This window comes from Salvia splendens, chromosome 4 (assembly GCF_004379255.2).
Source record: "Salvia splendens isolate huo1 chromosome 4, SspV2, whole genome shotgun sequence".
In the NCBI taxonomy this organism is placed as follows: Eukaryota; Viridiplantae; Streptophyta; class Magnoliopsida; order Lamiales; family Lamiaceae; genus Salvia; species Salvia splendens.
This window is the reverse complement of record NC_056035.1, coordinates 7550588-7574152: the sequence shown is the minus strand read 5'-3', so window position 1 is coordinate 7574152 and position 23565 is coordinate 7550588. Positions and strand designations below refer to the sequence as shown.

Here is a 23565-nt window from a genome sequence, read left to right as displayed (position 1 = left end):
ATTTGATACACTAAAAATGAAAATATTAAATTACAACAATAGTAGTAGTAGTACTCCCTCCGTCCCGGGCTACTCGCTCATTTCCTTTTCAGCTCGGAGATTAAGGAATGAGTGTATAGGAAAGTCAAAAATGACGGTTGTAGGTGAAATTTTTTACTAAAAATGGAAAGAGTGCAAGTAACTTGGGACGCCCAAAAAGGAAATAAGTGCGAGTAGTGCGGGACGGCTAATTATTGATGAAACAAGAAAACTGGACACAAAAATTATCTTTTATTTAATCATATTAAATAAACCTATCGAACTACGCAAATTGCATTAACTTTTCGCACCTTTTGATTCATTGGGCCACTCCGCAATCCCCATGCCTAGTGGTCCATGAATAGTTCCTCTAATTTCTTTTGTTAAATAGATCTAATATTCGTGATTAAATAAAATGCCATTTATTCTGTTTAATTCATTACTATATCTTAATGACAATGAAGAGGAGATTGAAGAAACAAACAAATTTAAGAGTAAGTATTATTATACTGATAAACAAAATTAAATTGAGCATTGAATTATTAGTACTTGTAGAAGTCAGATAGTCCAAATAGCCGACTCAATTAGTAATACCAACCAGCATCTCTCACTCTCACTCTCTCTCTCTCTCTCTCTCTCTCTCTCTAGAGCGCAATGGCCCTTCAGTTGTGGGAGACATTGAAAGAATCGATCACCGCCTACACAGGGCTTTCTCCGGCTACTTTCTTCACGGTTCTTGCTCTAGGCCTCACGCTTTACTACGTTGTCTCCAGTTTGTTCGGCTCCTCCGATGGCGGCCACGCCCATGACAGGTCCAGAGGCTTTGAGGAACAGATGGAGCCTCTGCCCCCTCCTGTTCAGCTTGGTGAGATCACCGCCGAGGAGCTGAAACTCTACGACGGCTCTAATTCCGACAAGCCTCTACTCATGGCTATCAAGGGCCAGATCTATGATGTCACGCAGAGCAGGTCCATCTCCTCCCTCTTCCCCTGCTTTTATCTTTTTTATCTATATTCCTTCCCGTTTTCTTGAAATTTCTGTGTATGTTGCTGAGATCGATGTGTTCTCAATTTGTTAGGGTTTTGCTGATTTTTTTGGCTTGTGGTGTGTATTTGCTTATGAGGAGGGTTTAGTGAATTCCCTTTTTTCTTTATATGGCTGACCGATTGATTCCGTATGTCTATTTTTTGTTGTTCCATGGTTTAAATTCTCACTTTTGAGCTTCCTTTTCTTCTGGATTCTTGGGTAAAGTGATTGAACTTTTTTTGGGTGTTTTTTCCTTCCCCGTTTCTATGCAGTTTTGCAAAAAGATTTACTACGGAGTATAAGATATTTTGAGTGAGTATTTCAGAGTCACTGTCTCAATGAATTTTATTGCTTGTATTCTCTAGCTTTCCTCACGCAGTCCTTAATGACTAAAACAGATAACTTCTTTAGAAGCAAAAGCTTTCCTGAAATATGCTATACAAAAGTTTATTAGCAACTCGGTATTCTGTTTGCTTAAGATACCGTTTATATTTAACTAAACTTCCAAAGAAGAAGATAAGATAAGTCAATAGGTCAGTACAAGTCATTAGCTTTCTTGAGAGGAGTTTCTTGTAAGGTATTTTCATTTAGTGTTGAATCTTCTTTTGTGCCTAAAATGTTTGTGCAAATTTCTGCGAGGAATGTGCTTGCTTCCCAACCCCAAATTGAGTATGGTGAGGGATTTGAAGTTTCCCTCTTTAATTCCTTGTTTTGTTCCATCTAATTGGATGTTGATTGTTGCAACTTATACTACCATTTGATATCACTGTCTGAGTTAACAATTCTTCTAGTCAGCAGTCTAGTCGTATAGTCTGTATATGCCATATTCTACACTTATAGCATAAAAGCACTGATGCTCATCTTTTATTTGCTATTCTTAAGTAGTGGTTTAGATAATTTCCTTTGTCTAGTTCTTGTGGATTAGGCACTTTAATTTTTTTTATTTGCTAAATCAGTAGTATTTAATCAGTAGTATTTAATCTTCTACTTACCAATTATCAACTCAGCTGGGAGAATCACTTGACTCCCAATTCAATTTGATTGCTAATTACAATTAACTTTCAAAGATGTTATCTTTCTGCCATGCTCCACTTTTCTGCCAGCTTGTCACCAACCATCTAACACAAGCTTACATAGCTTATACGTTGAAAGGGTGAATAATTCATATGATCAAATCTTGGTAGACAAAATGAGCTCTTAAGTTACTGATTTGCTGAGCATTGTGCAAGTGACAACATAGATAGATACTAAAATTCACATATGATTGTTGAGTAAGACTTACTTACTTTGGAACTTTGCACACACTGAGTGATCCTTTACATAAGTAGAGTAGATGCTATGTGTCATGATTAACAATTGAGGTCAGCAAACACTGGTAAGCCAACATTGCTGTCGCTTCGAGGATAAAGACCTGAATGGTGATCCTTTTACATGTTGTATCAATCCAGTGCTTCTTCTTTGGGAAGTTGGAAGTCAAGCTATAGATCCCTATAAGAACAAGCTTAATTAATATAGATCATAGATGTATGAACGTGCCAAAGGCTTAATTTGTGTAGTTGGGATCATTCTATGGTTGCAGGATGTTTTATGGACCCGGTGGACCTTATGCTTTGTTTGCGGGAAAGGATGCTAGTAGAGCTCTTGCAAAAATGTCCTTCGAGGATAAAGACCTGAATGGTGATCTTACTGGGCTGGGCGTGTTTGAGATGGAAGCTCTGCAAGATTGGGAATACAAGTTCATGAGCAAATATGTGAAGGTGGGAACTGTCAAGACAACCGTGCCAGTAACTGATGGTCCCACCCCAAGTGAAGCAACCGATGCTTCTCCAAGTGATGCTGCTAAACCGGTAGAAGATGCTGCCGAGGGTCATGTTGCTAAACCTGCTGAAGATGGTCCATCAGAGACTGCTGCTCCTAAGGAAACAGAGGAAACCACAACTGCTGCTGCTGATGTTGATGTCGAGAAAAAGGTGTGAAATATTATCAATATGTTAATGCAAATAGGGTTGAATGATAGTATACTTTACCCTTGTTTACATCATTTCTATCTTATGACAGGCCTTGTAGATCACAACTTGTCTATTTTTTTGGCCTAATAATGACATGAAGCTTATGGAGTTGGGTTTTATACGCCATTTCATTCAACTGTTTAGGTTTCAATCTTTTGGATATAATTACCATCCATTTTTATCTTTCCACTGCGATTTATACGAAAGGCAAAAGCTAGAAATGCTAAAAGGCAAAAAATTAAAACTTGCAGTAAAGGTTGCCTACGAGTATTTAGTGATATGAGATTCAGATTCCGTTTGTGGTGTTTCATTTCACCTCTAAATTAATTCCTTATCTATCCAACTTCCACAATATGAGTCATATTTAGTGTGGACAAGAGCTTCAAGAAATATAAAAAATAATGGTTGTGGACATGAGCTTTAAGAAATATAAAAAAGTAATGGGTTGAAAAGATTAGTGGAATATGAGGCTTGTTTTTTATATTGATTTATAAATAAAATAGGAGTGAAGTGATTTAGTGGGATGTAGGACTTATTTACAGTATTTTCAGAATTTTTACTATAAAAATAAAATTTATAGTAATACTAGTTACTACTTAATAAATAAAAATAATAACAATATGGAAAAAATTGAAAGTTAGAATTTGCATGGAGTAAGACAGACATCGAACTAGAGTACTGGAGTAATGGGTTGAAAAGATTAGTGGAATATGATACTTGTTTTTTATATTGATTTATAAATAAAATAAGAGTGAAGTGATTTAGTGGGATGTAGGACTTATTTACAGTATTTTCAGAATTTTTACTATAAAAATAAAATTTATAGTAATACTAGTTACTACTTAATAAATAAAAATAATAACAATATGGAAAAAATTGAAAGTTAGAATTTGCATGGAGCAAGACAGACATCGAACTAGAGTACTGGAGTTATATAAATGGAAGAGATAAAGAAGTAAATATATGCAGTTGAAAATCGGCAATGGCAGCAGCAGAGTCATCGTGTTCACACTGGTGGCACGCCCCTTTCTACCTTGCCATGTGTTGCACCCTCGCTTTTATGGCCATCTCCACCGCTAGATACCCCTCCAGCAACCCCCTCCCCCCTCCCCACGCCCTCGCCCTCGCCCTCGCCCTCAACGCCTCCCTCGCCCTCCGCCTCCACGGCGGCTTCCATATCACCGCCACCCTCCTCCGAATCTCTCCGGAGCTCTTCCTCTCCTCTCCCCACACCACCCTCTTCGCCATCCAAGACTCCGCCATCTCCCTCCTCTCCCTCCCGCCCTCCACCATGCGCCACCTCCTCCGCTACCACGCCGTCCCCGCCACCCTCCCCATGTCCGTCCTCCTCAAGAAACCCCCCGGTTTCTGCCTCCAAACCCTCGCCGCCGACGACACCCTCGCCATCACCAACTCCACCAATTACACCTCCCTCACCATCAACCACGTCTTGGTCTCCCACCCTGACATGTTCCTCCACGGCCCCCTCGCCGTCCACGGCGTCTCCGCGCCCTTCGAAGCCGCGGCGGCGTGCCGCGCCTTATCCACCGCTCTCGCCGGGAAAGGGGCGGTGGAGTGGAAAGGGATAATTAGGGTTTTGAGCTCCAACGGATTTGTTTCATTCGCGATCGGATTGAAGGCGGTTGTGGATGGGATTCTTAGAGATTACGCGAATCTTTCCTCCGTCACCGTGCTTGCGGCGGGGGATTTTGAGTTTCTGTCCTCGCCGTCGCCGTTCTTGGATAGAGTCGTGAGACTTCACATTCTGCGACAGAGATATAGTTATGTGGAGTTGAGGGCGGTGGGGAATTCATCGCTCACAACATTGCTTCCTGCCTCTCATCTCCAGATTGCTAATATGTCTCCAAATTTGGCTGTTAATGGAGTCCAGATTACTAGGCCTGACGTCTTCTCCTCCAACAACTTCGTCCTTCATGGAATTTCAAGGAGTCTTTATTTGGACGATTTCTTTCACTAATTCGTTCCTTTTTTCATTTTTTAAAAATAATTTTTGCTCTTCTTTGTACATTGTGAAGACACAAATGTAGATACGGAGATTGCAGGTTTTGGCTTGTTATTCATTTCATTTTATTATTAAGGGTCAAATTAATTCTGTTGTCTTACAACTGGAACTGGTGCTCCATATCTTTTTTAGTTGAAGACAATAAACAAGTTAATTTATGGAGTACTAAATTAATATTGTTTCAATATCCGTACCAGATTCAGTGGTACAACACATTCTATCAAGAATACAAGATTATCAGCTGACCAAGTAAAACGTGAGGGTGAAGAAGATAAACAAAGATGTCTTTGGCCTGTCGGTTCAAGGAAACCGTATAATGTCAACCACTTGTTTATGCTAGCTTTTCAAATATTCCCTGTGATTTGATACTAGTATTAATCAAATTCCTAAAATTAAATACTTAATGAATTAATGTCACTGCATAGCTGAATTGACAAATGGATAGTTAAAGAAAGTCACACAAAACTTGCACAGAAAATGCCACTGGGAGTGGGAAGAGTCTAGATTAGTAGGCTATATACAATTAGGTCACGCCTGCAACAGAGTTGACCCCAACACATCAATTACTGTGTTTCTCAATCTATATTCCCATTTAGTAGCTTTAATCTCATCCAATTACAATGTCATGAACTAGATCACTATATTCCTTTGTGAGGTTGATATGATCCCAACTGAACCGCAACCTCCGGAAGAGCAGGACGAGGAACAGGCGATGACTGAACCGTAACCTCCGGAAGAGCAGGACGAGGAACAGGCGATGAGGAGTGAAGCGGATACGCGGGTAACGGAAGCTCGAGAAGAGGCGTCCATCGCGAAGTCTAAACCGACGAGGAATGTGAAAGCTCCTAGTAGATTCGGCAACTTCGTCACCAAATAGTTATTTCCATATTTATGTTTCTTTTATTTTAAGGAGTAGTCGAACCTTAGTTCTTTTTATTTTTGGAAGATTTTCTTTTTAATTTTTAATTGAATCGAGCGTAATTATAAGCTCCGTCGGGGTTTTATTGTTGGTTCTTTCCCGATGTTTAGGATTAGGTCGAACCAAACCTAGGGTCCGTAGATTATAAATAGGGCTATTTTGTTCATTATCTGATATGAATGAAAAATATCTTTTGCCCAATAACTCGTTGATATCTTGTGAAAACCCTGGGAACTTGACTGCCCGACGGGAACGCTCCCCGCGCACATTCAATCTTGGAAGCCGCCGACCCTGAAGCAGGGCGCCGGAGAGGACAGTTGACGCCGAGACGAGTGATCGGCGGTTGTTGAGGAGAGAAGACCTTAACATCTGGTGCTTTCACCTTGAATTCAATGCGACGCAATAAAAACTGCGGTAGGCCGGGGTGGGGGCCTTTCCGACGTGGTCAGCCGGTGTTTCGCCGTGAGGCTGGAGGATTCAATCACCCACCGTTCGAGGACTTAGAATTGGAGACAAGGCAGGGAGACGACGTGCAGCAGGGTGACCCTATTAATGCTAAACTGGACCGGCTGTTGGATCGTTTCGATAAATTGGACGTGTGGAGGGACGAGACGGATCGTAGGTTCGAGAATTTGGAGCCGGCCCTTACGTGCGAGATAGAACCTCCATCGAGGCATGGCGATTGGGAGGAGTATGAGGAGATGGATGTTCGGGGAAAACGAACATGGGACAGCGGGACTAAGTCTCGCCACCAGAACGCCGGTCGCCAGGAGGGTTACGGCAGGACGGCAGTGAATGGGACTCAATAGGGGTTTGATTCTGGCCGCGCCAGATTCAACGGTTTTAATCAATCGTTCGACCGCCCAGCTTCATGTTGGGATCCGCCTCAACGTTTTAATTCACGAGACGCATCGCTTGATAAGACCGAAAGGGTTAAGATGGCGGCACCACGATTTGATGGATCTGACGCGACAAATTGGGTGTCGAGGGTCCAATATTATTTTAACCATCTGATGATGCCAGACGCACAACGCTTACACTATGCGGTAATGTTGTTTGACCCTCCGGCATCGGAGTGGGTCTTTAATTATTGCGCGAATAATGAATTTGTCACGTGGCAGGAGTTTTTGGAGGACATCCGTCATCGCTTTGGATTAATTGCAAAATTGACGCAAACAGGTTCAGTGGTCGAGTATCACGATACGTTCGAGAAATATCTCAACCGAGTTCAGGGCATTCCGGAAAGACAGCTATTCACTCTGTTCGTGGCGGGATTAAAGCCGGATATGCAGGAACGGTTGCGCTTGCATCGGCCGTCGTCTCTAGCCGCGGCGATGGCTTTGACATTGGAACTGGCCGACTCCCACGGCGACCGCCAGCAGCATCAGCAGAATTCTCGTCGCCCGTGGCAAGCCCGAGAGACTCGCATTCAGGCAGGCCCGGTTTCGAGCCATCCGCCGACCCAGAACATCCTTGGCCAGACTCAACAGCCGGCTCAGGGACGTGTTGCGACCCCCTCGCGACAACCGCAGGTCCGGGTGTCCCAGGCAGAGAAGGCAGAGCGCGCGAAGATGGGTCTCTGCTACTATTGTCCGGATAAATGGGTCATTGGACACGTTTGCAAGCAGCGTTTACTTTGTTATGCCGACGATTCGGACGATGTGGATGACGGCGATTTGGAGAAGGATATGACGGAGGATTTGGCAGACATGGAGGTAGCACACGTACACGCTATGTATGGAGGCCGTCGCTCACGACCTCTGAAAGTGATAGGGTCAATACAGGATCGGGAAGTGTGTATTTTAATTGATACGGGGAGCGATCGAGAATCATAACGTATCCTGTAATAAAACGACGGTAGTACCCCCCGTCAAACCCAAGAAACCCCGAAGCTGCTTAACCGACTTTGGTGTAGGCCAGGCGGTCATGGAAGCAATTTTGCTCGGATCGGCCTTCATGAGACCCGCACTGATTAAATGGCCCAAGTATTCGACCGTGGACTTACAAAACGAGCATTTCGATGCGAGATTCGGTGAATAAACGTCGTCGAAACGTGGAGTTTTCGGTGGGGGATAAGGTGTTGCTCAAACTCCAGCCTTATCGTCAACATTCGATCGCCCGTCCGTTGTCGGCCAAGTTGGCGCGACGATATTATGGGCCATTTGACGTGATCGAACGAATCAGCCAGGTGGCTTACAGGCTGCAACTCCCGGAGGGGAGCGGAATCCATAACGTGTTCCACGTTAGCCTACTTCGACCGTTTGTTTCTGGTGACTCAGTGGAACTTCGGGGCGACTTACCGTCGGAATTTATCGGCGATCGACCTGTGGTGTATCCGGTTCGTGTGCTGGAGAGGAGAATGCTCTGGACTGGGGATCAGCCAAGGGAGCACGCGTTAGTTCGATGGTCGGATGGAACGGAGTCTCCGTCATGGGAGCCTTTGGAGGTGATTCAACGTAAGTTTCCAAATATCCTCCTTGAGGACAAGGATGTAGCTATGGAGGGGGGGTTGATACGATCCCAACTGAACCGCAACCTCCGGAAGAGCAGGACGAGGAACATGCGATGAGGAGTGAAGCGGATACGTGGGTAACGGAAGCTCGAGAAGAGGCGTCCATCGCGAAGTCTAAACCGACGAGGAATGTGAAAGCTCCGAGTAGATTTGACAACTTCGTCACCAAATAGTTATTTCCATATTTATGTTACTTTTATTTTAAGGAGTAGTCGAACCTTAGTTCTTTTTATTTTTGGAAGATTTTCTTTTTAATTTTTAATTGAGTCGAGCGTAATTATAAGCTCCGTCGGGTTTCCTTGTTGGTTCTTTCCCGATGTTTAGGATTAGGTCGAACCAAACCTAGGGTCCGTAGATTATAAATAGGGCTATTTTGTTCATTATCTGATATGAATGAAAAATATCTTTTGCCCAATAACTCGTTGATATCTTGTGAAAACCCTGGGAACTTGACTGCCCGACGGGAACGCTCCCCGCGCACAGTCAATCTTGGAAGCCGCCGACCCTGAAGCAGGGCGCCGGAGAGGACAGTTGACGCCGAGACGAGTGATCGGCTGTTGTTGAGGAGAGAAGACCTTAACAGAGGAATTCAAATAATAATAATTTTCCAAAGCAATACATAATGTGGAAAAACACAAAGTCAACTACTAATTATTTTATTAACAGTTCACGACGTGAAACCATTGTTTTCTTGAGCAACACTGGCACGCGTAGAGACGTTGCTTCTCATCCCTGCCTCTGACTTTCTTCATATATGTAGCTCTACATATATGGTTGCTTCTTTTGCTATAAGTAGCTCTACAAAACACATTTGCAATTCATCTTGCTTTAGTTAAGGATCTTCTTTCTTTTAAAAAAAATAATTCGGATATGAGAATCCAAACTAGTTCATTCTTGTTTCTCATATTCATGATTGTTTCAGCAGAGCTCCATGTTACCAGTTGCAGACACATCAACCATGCTGCAAATGAAGCAAGAGTGAGGGCAAACTTTTATTCCACTTTTCTTCGACACTTCTCCGTTGTTCCTCGGTACACAGCCGAGACCAACAAGCTACACGTGGTGTCGCGGAGGCTCGTCCCGTGTGGTCCGAACCCGCTTCACAACTGATCCAAGATAGCTCTCTGTCTTTTTCTATATCTGAATATTGAAGACATATATAGCCTAAATATGATACAGATTTTTTTCCCTTTCGTTATTTCATTCAATAGATTGGATACTGTTGCAGTAGAATTCTGAAATAAATACCGAGAGCTGTTTGTTGAATTCTTTGGATTGTGAAGAATCATTTATATTCTGATGATGTGTAATAGTTTATGAAATACATATACATGAATGTTACACCTTTCAAATTCTATGTGATGTAAATTAACAGGCATATTATATGCCACTATTTAATTCAAATGGTTTTTTCTTGTTTTCTTTACTTCAGTAACGTGAATATCGTGAAGAAATCAAGCTTCTACAAAGGGGTTCACGTCAAAATATGCTGTTCCTCATGTTGTCAAAAACAAATGATTAGCCGGAGAAAAAGAATTAAAGGGTTATGCTAAAGATCAATTTTTGTTTATTGTTTGAAAACACTGGAATAGCTTTGATATTGCGTTGAACACCCGCAAATTACAAGCCTATAATTTAACATATTGAGTAGTACATGAATAAGACAAGAATTTACTGGCGGCCTACTCTACTCAAAGTACTGTAAAATTTGAGCTTTTTCCTGTTAGGGTATCCACTATTGGGGCAGCGCGCCGTCCGCCCCCAATCCGTTGTCGCCGCGCCGCGCTATAGTGTAGGAAGCGTCCGCCCCGAGGCGGACGCATTTTTTGGGGCGGACGGCCATTCGGCGAGAAGGGGGCGAGGACGCGCTGGGCGTGCCTCGCCGCGCCTATAGTGCGCCGGTCATCGGCGCGCCGGCAGCGTCCGGCCATTTTTTTTATTATTATTATTTTCGAAAATTTTATTATAAATATCACTCATCCACCACCCATTTCACACTCTCTCCATTAATTCACTCTTTACTTTTTCACTCTCTAAAAATGCACTGTGGAGACGACGAATCACCCGGAACTGACGAATTGGGATATGACGGATATGGCGGCTATCATTCCCAGCTGTGGGGTTCGAGTCCAACTCCTCCTCCATCTCAGCCTTGGAGGTCGAGTCTCACGCCCCCTCCAGGCCACACGTGGTCTCACGCCCCCGCCGTGGCAACAGACCCAATTTCGAGGTCAGGCCTCTTTTCAGAGGAATTTGGTCGTTCGGCGTTTGGAGATTACAGACAACCTGGACGCGCTTAGCCATCCGTGGCCGAAGAGAAGGAGGAATCCGATTCCGCCACCGAGTAGACGGTGGCGGTGTTTTTGTTTGTATTTTTTAAAAATGTTCGTTGTATAATTTTCCCGGTTCCATAATACAACGAATATTTGGTCTAAATATTTTTTTACATTTCAGTATTACCTCGGTTTCTAATTATTTACATTCCGATAATTTTAATTACAATTGATTTAAAATAAGCGAAAAATGAAATAAAATGAAAAGTGGCTAAAAAAATGGCGAGGCTATTAGAAGTGTCCGGCTTATAGCTGCAGACACTTTTATTTGTGGGCGCGGACAAATAAACTGGAGTTATGGATAAAAAAAGTGGCGGGACTATTGGAAGTGTCCGGCTTATAGCGTACATCCTTGTATATCACAAAAAAGCATCTTCCATTGGATCCCATCTCTCTCTCTCTAGTCTCTTTGGCGGGAGGGCGTGTGACATGTGGTGATGTTGGTTTCGGTCAGAGTGGATTCAAATAAAAAAGAACAAAAAAAAGGGGGGCAAATAAAAAAATGCTGGAAAGGAAGAGTAATTCGGTATTTTTGTAGAATTGATTGAATCCCTGGTGAAAGATCCAACTTGGTGTTTCTCTTGCAGTGCAAGCCCACAGAGTGGTCGTGAATGCGATTTGTCCGCTTTCGACCCTCCAATTAAACCACTCTGCTCACACTTCACACCTTTTTTTTTCTAGTAATTTCCCAGCTTTACCTTTCTTCAAAGATTACAACTCACGCTATCATATGAAATTGATGGGGTACGAACTAAACAAGCCCAACAGCAGTGACGGCCCATCAGCCCAAAGCCCAAGGAGGAGTATGAGTTCGGCATTACCAAAGAGTTCGGAGGAGTTCGGCATTACCAAAGAGTTCGGCCTCAGCCTACAGCTCGGTAAAAGCCAACCAATCAAGCTCTGCTCTCAGGTCGGCATCAAGCTCTACTCTCAGATCGGCAACCAAAGCAGTTCGGTCTCGGTATTCGACCGAACAAGGAGTTAGTGGACCCATACAGGATGTCCAACACACCCACTACCACGTGATGTCAGTTCAGGCCACGATCGTAGGCCATGACCTACGCTTCACCCACGATCTTAGGCCATAACCTACACGACATCCACGACTTGGGGTGGTGATGCAAGCCATGATCTGAGTTCATTATATAAATAGAACTTAGATCTGATAGAAGAGGTTAGAATCTCTCTAGAGAAATAATCATATAGCAAGTCTGTGTTGTAAGCTGTAATTCGCAGATCAAGCAATACAAACCTGCCCCCATTTCTCCCCGTGGACGTAGATTTACCTCAGTAAATCGAACCACGTAAAATTCTCTGTGTCGTAATTTATTTTTACGAGCATTTATCATCATCAAAATTCGCGGAATCATCACTGGCGCCGTCTGTGGGAAACAGAGAACAAAATTTGTGATAAAGCGAATTTTTGATCCATTTTTTCCACCCAAAAAATGCATACCAGATCGCAGAGTACCCGTATTCCTGCCCGTGAGAACCAGGAGGAAGCCAATCCATCCCATAGGTCGGGAAAACAGCCTAGGGATAAATCCACCACCAGTTCTCATGGTGGAGGAACAAGCCGCTCCAAAAGCCGTCACACCGAGTCTTCCCAGCAGCCCGATTTGAACGAGGCTGTCAAGCTGTTTTTGGCGGAAAAGCAGGAGGAATTCTTAACCTTCCTGCAAAAAAGCCAAAAGCAGCCGGGGACAAAAACGGCGGATTCTCCCTCTCCCTCCATACGAGACAGTCACTACCGCAGTAGTGTCATGTCTTCCAGAAGAAAGAATCCTCGGTACCGGAATCACAGGAGAACTCCATCTCCTCCATACCGAAGAAATGTCGGGTTCGCCATGTACGGAGTATTGAGGACTCCGTTCTCGGACGATATTACCCGAACTCCCCTTCCACAGAACTACCGAACTCCGTCGATAACCTATGACGGACTCGTGGATCCTCATGACTTCCTGGGACGCTATCAGTATAATATGGCGAACCAAGGTCTCAATGAGGTCCATATGTGCAAGCTGTTCCCCGAGCTGCTCATCGGGAACGCCAGAAGGTGGTTCGACAGCCTTCCTCAAGGCAGCATTAGATCCTACCGAGATCTGATGGATGCTTTCCACAGGAGGTTCTTTCAGAAAGCGGAAGCCCGAAATACTTCGGCTCAGCTGCTTTCTATACGTCAAGGTCGCGACGAAAAGATCAGCGACTTCCTGACGAGATTCCATAAGGAATGCCTACAGGTAGATAATCTCAATGATCTACTTGTCATTTCGGCATTCCAAAATGGAATCCTGCCCGGAGCTCTCTACAGAAAGCTCGTGGAGTGCGGTCCGCAAACAGCTCAAGAGATGTGGGACCTTGCGGACAAGTTTTCTCGTGCCGATGAGGCAGACCGTCGAAAACGGTCTTTAGACAGCTCATCTAGAGAAGACAAAAAGAAGCCCGGTCATAGCGATCAGAGGCATCCTCGCCGAACACCTTCTCCACTAAAGGAGAGATAGCGGTCATCCGAGGTGATCGAAAAAGAGCAAGTGTGTTCGCAGATTGCGCTTAAAAGTGCCGAGCAATCAGTTCGGCACCATCAAGCATAGCAATCACAGCAGCCGGAATCAGAGGCCGGCGAAATGACCGAAGTCACACCGGAGCCGAACTCGATGGTGTACGGCACTGAAGCCGTGATTCCGGTTGAGATCGGCATATCCAGTCCCCGAACTCAATTTCTCCTCAGAAATGAATGGTGACGGACTAAGAGCCGAACTACATCTGGCCGAAGAAAGAAGAGAATTGGCCTGCATAAAAGCAGCCAAGTACAAGGAGCAAGTAGCCCGGTATTATAACCAAAGGGTGAAAAAGCTGCAATTTCAAGTGGGAGATCTCATCTTGAGAAACAACGAAGTAAGCCGAGCAGAAAAGCTGGGCGAACTCGAACCCACATGGGAAGTTCCATATCGGGTGTCAGAAGTCCTCGGCAAAGGGTCTTACAAATTGACTCACGTGTCAGGAGCACAAGTACCCCGAACATGGTACGTTTCCAACCTCAAAAAGTTCCATTTGTAAGAGACAGTCCGGTCAAAGATGTTTATTTCATCAGACCAAAGACGAGTCCGGTCAAAGATGTTTATTTCATCAGACCAAAGACGAGTCCGGTCAAAGATGTTTATTTCATCAGACCAAAGACAAGTCCGGTCAAAGAAGTTTACTTCATAAGACCGAGGACAAGTACGATGAAATTTTTTCGCTAAGCTGTAAATACACAGTGTTAGAAGCGAAAACAAAAACAAAATTTCATTTTCAAATCTTGTTCGGCACACAACTCCGCTACCCTACAAAATGGCGTTACGCTATTACAAAGGACTATTCTACTGTCCAGGGTTGCTGAAGTTAAGCCACCTATCTGCAAAATCCTCTGGAAGCCGATTTCGGTTGTTCCGAGCAGATGAAGAATAAGCAGGTCGACGAGATGCTATCCTCGACCCAACGCCTCTTCCCCGAGCTCGAGAAGTCCTAACACCTCGGCGATGAAGAGTCTCTGCAATAAGCATCTGCTGATCTTGCTCGCTCATAGTCACAACTCCTCGGCGAATTTCAGTCCGTCCCTGTCTTGACGATTCCGGTTGCTCCTGAGCCCGTTCTCGTCTTGACGTTTCCGGCTGTTCCGGAGTTCGTTGTTGGCTGGGAGTAGGATTTTGAACAAGGGAACCAGAGGTTTGATCTGGAGTGCGAGCATCTGTTGGCGCGATATGCCGAAGGAATCTTTCTATGGAGGGGCGCCGAGAAAGAACAATGTTGTACCGAGAAGCCCAGCGCCGCAATGATGTCACGACTTGTTGGCAAGCCGAGCTCTCCAGCGCATTGTTCCTCCGGAGTACATTATATTCCTCCCACAGTTCGTCAACTCGACTCTGAGCATCTGATATGGTCATTCCCCCGCGCACACGGATGTAATCCTCGTACGCAGTCCTCTCAGCAATGGTCGTATTCAGCTCGGCCTCCAGATCATTCTTATCGGACTCTAAGTCCTTATTATCGGCCTCCAGCTTCACTAAACGAGCCAGAAGCTCGTCATTCTTCGTCTGATCGGCTATAGCTCTTTTCTCAGCTTCGTCTAAAGCCGAAGAGTACAGCCGTTTCCAGTGAAGTATCTCCAGCTCCTTGAGAGTTAAGAATACAAAGCAGCTACGTCAGTTCGGCATTTCAGCTTACCGAGCAGGTAGTAAACCACAACAGGAGTAAGAGAGTACGAAAGGCTAAACGAAGACACAAGAGCAGAAAGAAGAATTTTTTCATTCATAAGAAAAAAAAATTTTTCTATACAAGGAGGGCTTCAAGGCCATTTTACATAAAGGAAGAAACTAAACTAAGAGAAGGGAGACGAAATCATACTTCGCTAGCTTCGTCTCCGCCTTCTCGGTGAGGTTCAGCTTCCTTCTCCTTATCTGCTTCAGCTTCAGCCTCTGCCTCCTTGCTCTCCCCAGCCTGCTCGGCGCCACCGTAGCCGATCTGCTGCGCCTCCTGATCGGCTTCCTTCTCCGGATGCCCGGCTCGCTCGACTTCGGCCTCCCGCTCCAGCGGCTCGGCCTCACCCTCTCCGTTGTAAGTCGAAGCGGGTGAAACGGGTCCCACGGAGGCAAAGATAGCCTCCAGGTTCTCGTCCCGATCAGCTCGACAACTCCGGACTCGGTCTGCAGAAAGCAGGACCGAAGATGAAGCGAGCTCCTCAAGGAGCGGCAGATTCTGAAGCCGAGCTGCTATCTCTCGGCTGTACAGAGGCAGTACGACATCGGCCCCCTGCTCGCCCTTATCGGCAATTAGCCTTACCAGACTACCGACAAAAGCCGAGAACTGGCTACTCAAAAAGAGTTTCTCCGTGTAAACACGGAGAGCCTCCCCCTGGGCAACCACGGCGGCAGCATCGCTCCGCTTCGCCTGCTCTCGCTGGATGACGAGCTGGTTTTTGGCAAACTGAGCTTCATCCTGGGCCGAAATCCTAGCAGCTCTGGCCTTCTCAAATTTAGCCTCAGCCTGTTCGGCCTGATGACAAGCAGCCGCCAACTTCCTCTGCATCTCGGCATAGTCATTGGACGCTTTGGAGAGTTCGACGGCGACGAGCTTGGAGAGCATATCGTTCCTCTGAAAATGGATAAGGAAAAAAGTCAACAGAGGGCACCAAAAATACAGGACAGAAGCCAGGCCAAAGAATCAAGAAGACAATTCACCTCGGCGAAGTCCGTGGGCCATAAAAATGGCTCACAGATATGCTCCGAAGGAGGCGCCAAGACCACGTCTTTCTCTGGCGCTCTCGGGGGCTTCTGGGTCCTCCCCTTCCTACTTGCCGAAGTCGACTCCGGCTTCTTTGGACCCGAAGAGGTCTTTTGCCTCTTCGGATTCTTCTCGGCATCAGGCGCCGAGCTGGTAGCCTTCTCTTTCTCCGGCTCCTCAAGCTCGGAGGACTTTCGGATAGCCTTATTCAGCATGAACACTGCCAAAAAGCAAGAAAACAAGGTTAGTTTTCTTCGTTAAAGCAGTAGAGCATAAAGATAAAGAGAAATCCTCACCCTCGGCCTCTTCGTCCGAAGACGAGATATTGAACACGAGGTCGCCCTTGACGAGCTCAGTTTCCGAATACTGTTTCCTAATCATAGGAATCTTATTGAGCTCGCCCCTCGAGCTCGGCCAACGGTTCTAACCGAGGATGGGGAATCACGGACTTCGGCCTTCTCCAAGGAAAGCCCGGAGCCGAAGTCCTATTATAAAAAAGAAACGGTTTTGCCATTTCGGCCACTTGGTTTTGCAGAAGGCCCTAAAAGGCTGTAAGGGGATCAAGTAAAACCAAGATCCCTTCCTTTTAAACTGGAAAAATTAAGGATTGCCCTCAGAGACAGATCCTTATCTAGCCTACGCAGTTCGGCAGCAAAAGCCGATAAGTGCCTCCAAGAGTTCGGAGTCACCTGACCTAAAGGGAGTTGAAAAAAATCAAGAAGCTCTACAAAAGGTGGGGGAAGAGGAAAACGAAGCCCGCATTCTAAGCAGGCTTCGTAAACGGTGGCATAACCCTCCGGCGGGTCGTTAGCCCTATGATCATCGTCGGGAACCACCGCCTTCCCCCCAGGTAAAAAATATTTCTCGTGAAGGGATATCACAGTATCCTTACTCAAGATACTGTGAAAATACTCTACGGTCTTCTCCCCGGATTCTTTCCGGCTAGAAGACCCCTTATCCCCTTCCTACCGCTACCCGACACCGAAGAAGAAGAAGAAGACATTTTTCTTACTTTTTGAAAGTGAAGAAAGTCTGAAGAAGCTCTTGAAAGCGGAAGAAAATTTCTCGAGAAAGAGAGAGTATAGAAGACGCAACAGCAAAGATGTTCAAATGAGGAAGAAAGAGCATATCTATCAGATTCGGCGAAGATTTCAAAATCGTCGCACCGTTTCGAATCCCACCTTTTCAGGATTCAACGGCCGGATTTTACTGTCGCATTTAATGCAGTCACATGCAAGGCACGTCCCCTGACGTCAGCCTCCCCCGTACCTTTATCCAGAATGCCGAAGTGACTCGCTTCGCCGAAGTGATTCACTTCGTCTTTCGGGGGGGGTAGTGATGGGGTACGAACTAAACAAGCCCAACAGCAGTGACGGCCCATCAGCCCAAAGCCCAAGGAGGAGTATGAGTTCGGCATTACCAAAGAGTTCGGAGGAGTTCGGCATTACCAAAGAGTTCGGCCTCAGCCTACAGCTCGGTAAAAGCCAACCAATCAAGCTCTGCTCTCAGGTCGGCATCAAGCTCTACTCTCAGATCGGCAACCAAAGCAGTTCGGTCTCGGTATTCGACCGAACAAGGAGTTAGTGGACCCATACAGGATGTCCAACACACCCACTACCACGTGATGTCAGTTCAGGCCACGATCGTAGGCCATGACCTACGCTTCACCCACGATCTTAGGCCATAACCTACACGACATCCACGACTTGGGGTGGTGATGCAAGCCATGATCTGAGTTCATTATATAAATAGAACTTAGATCTGATAGAAGAGGTTAGAATCTCTCTAGAGAAATAATCATATAGCAAGTCTGTGTTGTAAGCTGTAATTCGCAGATCAAGCAATACAAACCTGCCCCCATTTCTCCCCGTGGACGTAGATTTACCTCAGTAAATCGAACCACGTAAAATTCTCTGTGTCGTAATTTATTTTTACGAGCATTTATCATCATCAAAAATTCGCGGAATCATCAGAAATCATGTGAGAGAAGAAGAAGAAGAAGAAGAAGAGACTGTTTCCTATTCCCAGAAAAAAAAGTTCTCTTTTTTGGGGGGAGTCAGTGTTTGTCCCAGAGGAAGAAGTTGAAAATAGTGCAAAATTGTGAAATGGATGGTGAACGCCCGGAGTGGCTGCCGGTGGACTGGAAAGTTTGTGTGAGAGTTCGGAGCTCTGGAAGAAAAGATAGGGTAATTTAGTTACTAAGTACATTATTTCAATTTCATAACTTTTTTATTTCTAAAATGCGATTTTAGTGGCTGTTTACCTCGGTGTAAGACATGTCTGATGAGTTCATAGCTATTAGTTAGTACATGCAGTTTGATTTAGTGAAGTGGCAACTGGGAAGAGCAGCTCATCTGTCAACGTGATTATTTTGATTATTTTTTGTTAGATAGTATGTTGAGAAGCACTTGTTTTGGTAATTAAAGTCTGATAAATCAAGATTCAGTCTTTTGCTGTATTACATTTGAGTATGAGATCTTGAGACTCGATCTTCTATTTGCAACAATCCATGACACCACTAAAAAAAGCCTCAATCTTTATTCCTTCTAACTATTTGTGGCGGAATACTGTTTTTGAAACTGGTTTTGATTATTCTGTATACATGGCTAGTATTATGTGAGTCCATCAAATGACCACAGATTCAAGTCCAAGCCTGAGGTGTTTCGGTATCTTAAGAATGCTGAGAAAGATCTCAAACTCAGGCTGCGGAATAAGGTAGAAACTAGAAACCTTGTGTTCTTGTCCCAACAACGTGAATCCATATATACTTAGGAATAGTTTCCCACTCTTGCAATGTGTAGGTAGACATGAAAAAGAGTGTCAAAGAAAGATTATTACCTTCGGGATCGATCAAGGGTGGCAAGACCAGGAGAGACACGGTAAAGTCAGGTACAGCTTGTTTCTTGCATATAGTATCTGCTTATTATGACTCACATTTACATGTGATATTCCAAGTGATAATTCTGATAGTAAAGATTGTTTGTGGTGGCGCAGAAGGTGAATGCATTGATCCATCACATACAGATGCTTCTGCGCAAATAGAAAAAGAAAATGATTCTGTGGCAGAAGATGAGGAAAAGGCAGCATCCCTGAAGAAGAGAAAGAAAAACAGCAAATGGATGAATGAGCTGCCTCGCAGAAGTTCAAAACGGCTTGCTCGGGTCGAAGCAGATCCACCATTAGATGTTGAGACTATCGGCAAATCTGAGCTGTCAGGTAGTACAGAGATGAAGAAGCATGAAGAAGCTTCCACCAATTTGCCACTGGAAGATGTTTCATCTACTGAAGAGCATGAGTGTGATGAAAAGAAGCTCAAGTCTTCACTGAATGATTTAGTTATGGATCCATGCATCGAGTTTGCAATCAAAACTCTCACCGGTGCAATCCCGATAGAAGATGTGAACAAGATGAATGAGGTGTCCCCCATCCAAGCTTCAGCTTCCTCCTGCGCGCTTCCTTTCAGTGATATCTGGGCCGATCCTTGTTTTGAGTTCGCAGTGAAGATGCTTACCAATGAAATCCCAGTGGAGGATGGCTCCCATTTTCAGAATGCATTCCAGCAGCTTCTTAGCTCACATCAGGAACCACTACCAAATGACAATTCCAACCACTGTATTACAAAATGAAAATGTTTGTAGCAAGTTTCTAGGTTTAGATAGATCGTCTGTTTTGATGCCCTTGTCTAAAATTACTTGAAATATTTAGTCATTCTAGCGACTTTCTGCAGCAGCTGGCTAGAATTCCTGATTTTGTAAATCTATCTGGATAATCTGAATTATACTTCAGATTACATGGTCCAGACTCCAGAACGATTTTTTGAAGAATTTCAGTGTTCTTAAACATTACTATCACAAAGTCACATAATGATAATATAACTTGAAGTGAAATGCAGGTTTATAAAAAAAAGAACAGCAGCCACTTTGCCATGAAAAAACTATAGAATTGATGTCGGTTCAATGCCAAACTATGCAGATAAAAAATTGAACCATGATATGCATATGACAATGTGTAATACTAGTATATAACTCTATTATAAGGTTGCTATAGCACTATCGATTCTAGACAACACTTGATCCAGCACGAATTCTCAATGTATCTGTTCTCTCGCTTCCATAGCATCTACTAGCCACTTTACACTTTCTTTGATCCCAAGCCTGCAGTCACACCCAGAAATTGTCGTGTCCATATTTGAACTGATTCCACTTCAGTTGCTCTCCTACTAAGTATAAGAAAAAGAATGTGTTTACCCATCAGTTGCTGAAACTGCTTGAAATGCATAAACTCTTTCGTTCAATTTTTTAGGTCCAGATATCGAGCAAGTTCATCAGCATGTACAACATCTTTGAGATCCTGCAGTTTACAATCTAATAAGTTACTAGAGATATTTCTTTTCAACATTTTTATTTACTTCATATCTTAAGAGGGCCCCTCAATATTTGTTTTGTGATAGTATAACATTCAGGATTACGCAGATGGTCTTGTGAGGTTATCCGTGACCATTATTTCATGACCTCAGTTGAAGAGTACTTAACAAGATCTAGAAGTATAAAACCATGAAATGAAGTAGTATTTGATAGTACTTTTTTTCATTGTCAAGAACATCCCTTCTAGCACAGGACTAGATGTTTACCTGCTTATTTGCTAATATCAGAAGTGGAGCTCCTTGCAAATCCTCATGCCGAAGAACCTTTTCTGCAAACCAAATTCAAATTTTAATGCCTTTTGAATACAATGTTACACATAATGAAGAAACGGGATGGACAAGCAGCATCAATTACATAAACTACAGCATGTGCCTCTTCATAATATTTTTCCCAAATGGAGCGAAGACCAGGCTGGTGAAACATGGTAAGTATCTAATCAGTCAAAATTTTCTCAAACAGAAAAGGAAACAAAAATCAAGCCCTTAAGAGGCCTGCTGAAAAGAAATAGTAGTCATTAGAAGTTATTTAATCCCCTTTCCGCTTAAAAGAATTGCGCCTGACCCATAATCAAAGTGAACGTGTGCTCAACTGGGTAGAAACTTCCTCCTTATTCTTAAGGAAGGACGGAGCTTATTTGAAGGGAATACCAACTACGCATGGGGAAAAGGGCACTCCCCTCTCAACACACTTGTTAAGAATTATTTATCAAACTTTGATAAGTTTGATGATGCAACGATTAGAATGATGCTGCCAGGGAAAAATGGAACTAACATAATTATATCGTTGATTAATGCAGAAAGCTAGAGTGCATTTCAAACCTGACCTCCCAGGTCCCAGAAAACGAGTTTTGTGTTTGACGCTTCAACACGACCAATATTGAGCCCCACCGTTGGAACAATTCGTTCAGGCGGAAGGCCTTCCAAGTTTGAATACTGCGACTTCACTTTCTCCAGTAATGTCTAAGAAACAGAAGTCATGAGGAACAAATAAATATAGCAAAACACAGAATGTTGTTTAGCGATTCACTGTTTTGCCAGCTTTGTCAATTCCAAGAATAAGAACATGAAGCTCCATCTTGGTGAACATCTTGGTGAACATGTACTCCAGAGTCCATAAAATAATGAAAACATCACTCAGACTGTTCCGGTTCTCCAGTTATATCTTCTACGAAGTTTATGAAAATAACTAGGAAGCTAATATCTTGCAACAGTAACAGACTGCAACAAAAAGAATAAAAAAAAGTCCCTGCAATTAAATGGATAGATGTTGAGCATGTAGGGTGAAACTTATTATATGATCCAAAAAATAGGCAACATTGCAAACAAAGATAAAAAATGTAATAAAGGTAAGTGATGAAGCGGCGAATTTTCGATGGTAATTAATGCACGTAAAAATAAATTACGACACAGAGGTTTTACGTGGTTCGATTTACTGAGGTAAATCTACGTCCACGGGGAGAAATGGGGGCAGGTTTGTATTGCTTGATCTGCGAATTACAGCTTACAACAATGGCCTGCTTTATGATATTCTCTCTAGAGAGCTTTTTTAGAGTTTAAAAGAAGAAGCCGAAGATCTTATCTATCTGACCTAGGTTCTATTTATACAGTGAACTAAGATCGTGGCATGCAGCATTTATTAGGTAGTGGATGTCGTGGAGATCGTGGCGACCTTGCATGGGTCCACTATCCTGCATGAGTTAATGACTGCTTGACACCACTAAATAGATCGTCGGTGTAGTGGAGGTGGAAATCTTGTATGAGTCCACTATCTCCTAGTTCGGTCGAATACTGAGACCGAACTGCTGAATTATTGCCGAGCAGCTTTTGCCGATCTGAGAGTAGAGCTTGATGCCGACCTGAGAGCAGAGCTTGATGAGTTGGCTTTCACCGAGCTGTAGGCTGGGGCCGAACTCTTTGGTTGTACCGAACTGAACTCTTTAGTCACGCCGGACTGATACTCTTTAGTCATGCCGAACTGATACTCTGTCTTGGGCTTTACTGCTGTTGGGCTTGTTTAGTACGTACTCCATCACTACCCCCCCCCCGAAAAGCGAAGTGAATCACTTCGGCATTCTGGAAAAAAGTATGGGGTAAGTTGATGTTTGTCCACGGTCTCATGAAGTGAACTCTTCTTTGACCGGACTTGGTTTGTGTCCTAATTTGGCGAGTTTTATCGCTCGGATCGGACTTTCCGTTGTCCTAATTTGGGGATCGGACTTTCCCTTGTCCTAATTTGGGGATCGGACTTTCCCTTGTCCTAATTCGGCGAGTTTTATCGCGTGGATCGGACTTTCCCTAGTCCTAATTCAGGCAAGTTTTATCGCGAGAATTGGACTTTTGTTGCAGTTCGTTTCAGACGAAGTGCTTGTTTAAGCTGAATTGTGGTCTTGTATCCTCTTTAGAAGCTTTGACGCACAATCGTGGGCTTGTTGCAGCTCGTTTCAGACGAACTGCTTGTTTAAGCTGAATTGTGGTCTTGTATCCTCTTTAGAATCTTTGACTCACAATTGTTTAGCTTGTATATGTTCTAAGAAGGGGATCAGTCTTCGAAGAACAAGATACCTCAGTAACATTTGTAAGAGACGACACGCACAGAGACAGACAAAACACACAAACAAAACGCACAGAGACAAATAAAGACCAAGTAAACCAAATAAAGCACATTGAGCAAACAGGACTCAAGACTGACTGACCGGACTGTCTCTTACAAATGGAACTTTTTGAGGTTGGAAATGTGCCATGTTCGGGGTACCTGTTCTCCTGACATGTGAGCCAATTTGTAAGACCCTTTGCCGAGGACTTCTGATACCCGATACGGACCTTCCCATGTGGGTTCGAGTTTGCCCAGCTTTTCTGCTCGGCTTACTTCGTTGTTTCTCAGGACGAGATCTCCCACTTGAAATTGCAGCTTCTTCACCCTTTGGTTGTAATACCGGGCTACTTGCTCCTTGTACTTGGCTGCTTTTATGCATGCCAATTCTCTTCTTTCTTCGGCAAGATCTAGCTCGGCTCTCAGTCCGTCGTCATTCATTTCTGAGGAGAA

The 23565-nt window shown here is 44.0% G+C and overlaps 4 protein-coding genes across 4 annotated transcripts; all 4 read left to right on the top strand.

Annotated features, from left to right (window-relative positions):
- The first annotated feature begins 601 nt into the window (after positions 1-601).
- On the top strand, positions 602-3172 carry LOC121798339 (membrane steroid-binding protein 2-like). Its single transcript, XM_042197279.1, has 2 exons — positions 602-986; positions 2624-3172. The coding sequence occupies exons 1-2, from the start codon at positions 673-675 to the stop codon at positions 3018-3020; spliced, it is 711 nt and encodes a 236-aa protein (XP_042053213.1). The 5' UTR covers positions 602-672; the 3' UTR covers positions 3021-3172.
- Positions 3173-3753: 581 nt separating this feature from the next.
- On the top strand, positions 3754-5141 carry LOC121798338 (fasciclin-like arabinogalactan protein 21). The gene has a single exon (XM_042197278.1). The coding sequence runs from the start codon at positions 4036-4038 to the stop codon at positions 5029-5031; it is 996 nt and encodes a 331-aa protein (XP_042053212.1). The 5' UTR covers positions 3754-4035; the 3' UTR covers positions 5032-5141.
- Positions 5142-5655: 514 nt separating this feature from the next.
- LOC121799030 lies at positions 5656-7848 on the top strand. Its single transcript, XM_042198348.1, has 2 exons — positions 5656-7041; positions 7117-7848. The coding sequence occupies exons 1-2, from the start codon at positions 6934-6936 to the stop codon at positions 7828-7830; spliced, it is 822 nt and encodes a 273-aa protein (XP_042054282.1). The 5' UTR covers positions 5656-6933; the 3' UTR covers positions 7831-7848.
- A 3417-nt stretch (positions 7849-11265) lies between these two features.
- LOC121799356 lies at positions 11266-19939 on the top strand. The gene is made up of 5 exons (XM_042198700.1): positions 11266-11575; positions 18075-18285; positions 18710-18814; positions 18901-18988; positions 19094-19939. The coding sequence occupies exons 1-5, from the start codon at positions 11571-11573 to the stop codon at positions 19723-19725; spliced, it is 1041 nt and encodes a 346-aa protein (XP_042054634.1). The 5' UTR covers positions 11266-11570; the 3' UTR covers positions 19726-19939.
- The last annotated feature ends 3626 nt before the right edge of the window (positions 19940-23565 follow it).